We start from the raw sequence: 6831 nt of genomic DNA, 5'->3' as shown, positions 1-6831 counted from the left end.
GGTTTTGGCTGAAGATATTGAGCTTTTCCACCGCCTCTTGCCACAGATGTAGTCAATCTGATTAAAGACTTAAATGTGAAACCTAAAACTATAAAGTTCCTCAAGGAAAAAATTGGGGCAAATTTAGGGGCCCTATTATATATGTCATAAGTAGATTATCAAGCATAATCCAAAATGCACAAACAGCAGAAGCTAAACTAGATGAACAGGACCTTCTAAAAATTAAATTTTTATGTGCTTCCAAAGACTTCTCCAAAAGTAAAGAGAGAATTTACAAATTGGGAAAAAATATTCAGCAATGACATATCTGACAAGGGTCTTATCTCTAAAATTTATAGAAAACTCCAACACCTCAACAACAAAAAGACAATCCAATTAAAAAATCAGAAGACATAAATAGACACTTCACCAAAGAGGATATTCAGGTGGTCAACAAACACATGAAGAAATGCTCATGATCCTTAGCCATTAGAGAGATGTTAACCAAAAGAACAAGATACCATCTTGCCCCAGCACTGGTAGCAAAGTTCAATAAGACAGAAAATAACAAATGCTGGCAAGGATGTGGAGACTGGGACTCTCATACACTGTTGGTGGGATTGTCAAATGACACACCACTGTGGAAAGCTGTATGGCAATTCCTTAAAAACTTGGAATTAGAGATACCATTTGATCCAGCAATCTCATTACTAGGTATATATCCTAAAGAAGTGAGAGCCAGGACAAGAAAAGATATATGCACACCCATGCTCATCATAGCACTATTTACAATAGCAAAAAGATGGAAATGTAGGTGCCTATCAACAGAAGAATGGATAACCAAACTATGGTACATAAACACAATGGAATACTATGCAACACTAAAGAATAATGTAGAATCTGCAAAACACTTCATAACATGGATGAACTTGGAGGACATTATGCTGAGTGAAGTAAGTCAATCACAGAAGGACAAATATTGTTTTAGTCTGTTATTGTGAAAAGCCAAGGCAAGGTTTATATATGGAAGGAAACTTACTATATTGGTTACCAGGGGTGGGAGGGGAGGGGAGTGAACACTGCTAGATAGGTTGTTGTTGTTGTTGTTATGTGCTGTCGAGTTGGACCCAACTCATAGTGACCCCTCCTTGGGTTTCCGAGGCAATATCATTATGGAAGTAGATTGCCCAACCTTCTTTCTGAGGAGTGGCTGGTGGGTTTGAAGCAAGTATTGATTTGGGTGAAGGGAAGGGCAATGTACGAAATGTGAGTGATCAACATGGTAGCACTGAGGAAGAGGAAGACATAGAGAGGCGCATGGGAGGTACAGATAACAAAGATGAACCCTTTTGTATATAAAGTACTGCATTGCCAGTGATGGCAAACGTTGATCTGGGGGGGTAGATGGGTGGACAGGCTTAATGCTCAGGTATGTCTAGGCAGGGGGTAGTGTGCCCATGATCATGTATAGTGTTGGCAGATGATGTTCCTACAAGCATATTTGTATGTGCTGTAAGAATGTCCAGGTATATAGTAGAGCTGACAAGGGACAAGGTTGTGATGACTTCTTGGTTACAGCCAGTTACCTGGAGGTGTGAGTTGTTGGACCTATGGACTTGGAACCATGGTCTCAAGGGACATCAAGCTCTACTAGCATAACATACTACACAAAAACATCGTTCTACATCCTACTTTGATTAGTAGTGACTGGGATCTTAAAAGCTTGCAAGCAGCCATATAGATGCAATGATGGGTCTCTCCTCATCCAGAGCAAAGAAGAATGAGAAAAACCAAAGACACATGGAAACAATTAGTCCAAGGGACTGGCAGACCATGTGATCTTCAGCCTATATGACCATGAGACCAGTAGAACTGGATGGTGCCTGGCTACCACTGTCAACCACTCGGAGGGGGATTGGTGCTGGAGATCCTATATAGAGTGGGAGAAAAATGTAGGACAAAACTTAAAATCATTAAAAAAAATAAATAAATAAACACCAAGTTTGCTAGTCTGATAGAGCCTGGTGAGACCCCTGAGACTATGGCCCCTAGCTACCCTTCAGGTCTGGAACTGAACTCACTCCTGTGGCTTCCAGCCAAACAACAGATAGGCATATAAGGTGAACATTTATACCAGGTAGATACACTCCTTAGAATGATTAGTCATGGGAGAACAGAAGGGCAGTGTTTGCACAGGGAAACAGCTCAGGGGATGGGAGTGCATGGGAAGGAAGGGCACAGGGAAGAGGTAAGTACAGGGAAGAAGTGGGAAGAGAGCTGTTACATTGTAGGGAATTGTAGTCAGTGTTATGAGACAAAATGTGTATGAACTGCTATATGGAAAATGAATTTTCTCTGTAAACTTTCACCCAAATCACAATACAAATTAAAAAGGAAAAAAAAAAAAAAAAAAAGAGTGAAAGAGAATACAAGCATTGTTTCTTTTCCCAGATGCACTGTATTTTAAGTAAATGTTAGTATCATGGTAAACTACCATGGATTCTGAAATAGAGAAATGACCGACATATATACGTTCCCAAACGCTCAAAAACTTAAAAGGATCTTCAAATAAAGACAGATGTGAACATATTTTGAATCTGTGGTTCAATTAAAAAGAAGCCCAGATTTTCCTGGTGCTCCTCTTCCTGCTGCAGGTGGAACTGCCTTTGGAGCTGCTGGGAGCCGAGCCCAGAAAAGAGCACCCAGACACTGGAAAAATGGGACCAAAAATAGAACTGACAGCCAGCAACCTTTGGACTCATTCTGTGGCTGTCAGTCAGCAGTTTATACTTAGTCTGCACAGTTCTAAAATAAAGAGAGGCTGGTACAGATGCCTCCCCTCCCCACCTAGTCCACCCCCGGCCACACGGTGCACAGAGCCACCCGCGGTATGTCTACCAGTGGACTTTCGCATGGGAAGTCCAGAATGAAATGGGTGCTGGTGATTTATAACCTGATCACGACAGAAGGATGAAGGCCAGAAAATTTGAGTTTTATTTTCACTGTAAGGAGCCCTGTTGGTGCAATGGTTAAGCACTCGGCTGCTGACTAAAAATCGGTGGGTCAAACAACCCAGTGGATCCACAGGAGAAAGATCTGGTGATCAGCTTTGGTCAAGATTACAACCTAGGAAACCCTATGGGGCAGTTCCACTCTGTCGCATGGGGTTACTAGGAGTCGGAAATCGACTGGACAGCAACAACAACAACAATATCTACAGTGTCTGATTTGACTGCTAACCAGAAGGCTGGCAGTTCAAACCCACCAGTCAGTCCTTGGAAGGAAGGCTGGGCAATCTACTTCCGTAGTGATACTGCCTTGGAAACTCAAGGATGGGTCGCTATGAGTTGGATCTGACTCCATGGCAGTGGGTTATGCAAATAGTCAACAGTCAAGAGAAGCCAAAACTGAGAAACTAAAACAATAAAAGAAGGAGGGTACCTGAAGAAGTGAGAAGCCCAGCAGGGTGCAAGGCACCAGCTCAAGAGACCAATAAAGTCCACCCTGCGCCACAGAAGGAAACCCAACACCCAAACTGAAGTCCTTCAAAAAAAGTTCTTCAATATGAACGGCCATTCTCTGAAGAGTCTGAAGATGGGGTTGGGGGATTAGATTCTACATGTCTATCAAAAGTCCTGTGAGGCCTAGGCTGCTGGTCCAGGGACCACAGTTGGAGGAGTACAGAGTTAAAAGTTATAAAGATTAGCCTCAAATTCTAATAGCAGATTCTTGACAGAACTTAAGCCTACTCTTCCTTCAGTAAGAAGAGCTCAGAAGAGAAAGTCATAGTGGGTACTGCAGACTAGAACAAAACACCATGCTTACTAACATCAAGTCCGCTCTGACTCATAGTGACCCCCACTGGGTTTTTTACAGAAGCAGAATCCCTCATCTTTCTGACGTTTTTGGTTAGCAGCTCTAGACACTACACCACCAGAGCTTTTTACGGCAGACAAGGCATCTATTAAAATATACTGTTAGTGGTCAATTCATTGATCAGGATCCACAGGTCAGTGTGAAGACAAATGTTCCTGCTCAAAGCTGAGTCACCACTCAAAATATAGCTTTAAATGGTTAATTCTTGACTACTGCTGCTAAGTGAGAACCTGGATAGGCCTGTAATTCTCCCTCCCTCCACACCTTGAGCTCATCCTCAACCTCATATCCTTTAGCCAGTGTCCCCCCTCTTCTGTGGCACAGAGCCTTCCCTCACTCCCCAGCTAGGTGAAGGGCCTTATTTTGAACCCCCTGGAATCCTATGAGCATTTCCTTCACTGCACTGACCATGTCCTATATGATCATCTATTTGGGGTTTTCTCATCAAACTGTAAGCTCCCATAGGGCAGCAGACAGACCTGGATCACCTTTACATCCTGGATTACCTTTACATCCTGGATTTGTAGTGTGTGACCAGCACTGGATTACCCAGTAAGAAGGTAAGCACAGGCTTACTTGTGCTCACTTACTAATCTGTAGGGAACAGTTTCACATGGGTTTCATGTCCAATTGTTCAGCACAGATTTGTAAGTATACACAAGTAAGCCATGCTTTACCCTGCTTATTGGGTCTTCTGTCCCAGGGACTATAAATTTGAAGGTGCTGTGGGGTTGGGAGAAAGACAGAGATGCCAACTATACCTAGAAACATTGTATTATTTGATATAGTAAAAAATAAGAAAAGAAAAAGTGAAATTGTTCATTACAGATTAGTAGGAAGACACAAGTAAGCCCATGCTTACTTTGCTTATTGGGTAATCCACCAGTGTGTGACCAGTGACGAGCCATGGTAGTGCAGTGGTTAAGTACTTGGCTGCTGATCTGCTAAGTGAAATGTCAGCAGTTTGAACCCACCAGCCACTCCATGGAAGAAGATGAGGCAGTCTGTTTCCGTAAAGATTACAGCTTTGGGAAGCCTATGGGGCAATTCTACCCTGTCCTATAGGGTTGCTATGAGTGGGAATCGACTCAACAGCAGTCAGTTTTGGTTTGGGTGTGATCAATACTTACTTGACTGCCGATGACAGAAGAGTTATGTGAGTTCAGTATTGTCTTTGAAATGGATTGTATAATTTTTTTTTTTTTTTTTTTACTGACAATACCTTGCTTTCTTAATTTAAGATTATATAGGTTACATATCTCTGGTAACATAGTGCCTAAGGCACTTGACTGCTAACCAGAAGGCTGGAGGTTCAAACCCACCAGCCATACCTCAGAAGGAAGGTTGGGTGATCTACTTCTGTAGTGATACCGCCTCAGAAACCCAAGGAGAAGTCGTTATGAGTTGGGTCCGACTCGATAGCACACAACAACAACAACATCTAGGGTTTACTGTGAAGAATCTGAGGCGAGGAGGTAGGAAAAGCCAAGCCACTTCCAGGTTATAAGGCACAGGGATAATCCAGATGGGGTCTCCATATCGCTAGATCATTGCAGAGAAAGCCAAGCCCCCTGCCTTACAGAGAAACCAGGGAAGGAGCTGACTTGCAGAGGCTGAGCCCAGATGTCTGCTCCTGCAGAATGGGGTCCCAGCGTGGGGTGTGGGCTTGCGGTACTCACAGTGCTGATGGCACCTGGCCAGGAGCTCCAGATCATCTATGTGGTAATAGTCATAGCCTGAGGTCCCCAGCACTTCAAAAGGCAGATATCCTATGATGGGAGGGGCCCTGCACAGGGACAAAGGGAATGCTTCCATCAGAGAGGAAATACGTTGAAGGACTTGCCATTGGGGCTGTGGCTTTGAGTGCAGTGTACTGCTTTTATGTTTAATGATCAATATGGAGGCCCCATTTTTCAAGAACATATGGAGGAAAATAACGTTGCCAAGATCAAAACTGGTGAGGCCATGTTTTCTAAAGTGTTCAAAATTTTGGGCATTTATACACTCTGTTCTTTTAGCATAATCTGTCCCAGAGAGTAATAAGCCTTATCACTATTGAATAGGTAAAAACAACTATAGATCAGATCAGCCAAACGCCAAAGTCTTAAAAAATTAAAATACAGGGTGGAGAGGGGGCATTTCTACTTCTAAAGTGTGAATAACGCTTAATAAGAAAGAAAAAAAAAAAAAATTGGCTAATGGACCAAAAGGGTATTGGAAAAGGTAAGTTGATAGAATCCTCTTGCATTGGATCCTGCCTTCGTGGGAAGGCTGGAGAGGGTCTGAATGGGGATCATGGATCAGAGGCCCCGGGGGCTGAGGCTTCAGCTCTCCTAAGGTGGTCGGACCCAAACACAGTCTCTGCAAGGGGTGCAAAGGCTGTAAAGTGAAACCATCTCACCTTGGCAGGACATAACCCTCCCTATCACCACTGAGTCCTTCTCCTTCAGCTGATCAGGTCTGACTTTTCTCTCCCAAGGAGAGCATGGCTCATGCAAACAACCTCTGAAAAGGACCCAACCCAAATTATGTTTTTCTTGTCACAAACCTGTGATCCAGAAATAAAAATTTCCATTCCAAGCTATGCCTTGAAGTGAATTCCTCTAAAGGTTCTTCAACTATGCACATTTCCTGTATTAGGAGAGAAAAAAAAAATGTTGCTTGAGGTGCCAGATGCTCACCCTGGGTTTGTTCAAGAGGAATAGGTGGTGGGGAACAGAAGTTAAAATCATTCAGAACAAGCCTCCAAGTTGTGTTGGACTGAAGTGCATCATCTGTAGCTAATTTCAGTATTAGCTGATACTAAATTTATTTCACAAGCTGAGGGAAAATAGCTAGGAGCCAAAATGTCACACCACTCCCTTCCCATTCTCAAGAAGTGCTGTAAACATGTGGAAAATGGCTTTTCAGCTGGATTTGAATTACTAATTTAATTCACTGTTTATGGGCATAGATGTTAATGCAATCACAGATGAG

General features: G+C 42.9%; 1 protein-coding gene across 1 annotated transcript in view; it reads right to left on the bottom strand.

Moving 5' to 3' along the window:
- Nucleotides 1–6831, bottom strand: part of NPAS2 (neuronal PAS domain protein 2) — a 91197-nt gene that overhangs the window by 35786 nt on the left and 48580 nt on the right. Inside the window, exons 8-9 of the mRNA XM_042783487.1 lie at nt 6404–6486; nt 5535–5641 (exon numbers count right to left, since the gene is read on the bottom strand). Of these exons, the coding sequence (XP_042639421.1) occupies nt 5535–5641; nt 6404–6486 (190 nt within the window). The remainder of the gene's footprint in view (nt 1–5534; nt 5642–6403; nt 6487–6831) is intronic.

Source organism: Orycteropus afer, unplaced genomic scaffold (genome assembly GCF_000298275.1).
Source record: "Orycteropus afer afer isolate SDZICR_OR568_19922 unplaced genomic scaffold, OryAfe1.0 scaffold00017, whole genome shotgun sequence".
Classification (NCBI taxonomy): Eukaryota; Metazoa; Chordata; class Mammalia; order Tubulidentata; family Orycteropodidae; genus Orycteropus; species Orycteropus afer.
This window is presented reverse-complemented; position numbering and strand designations above follow the sequence as displayed.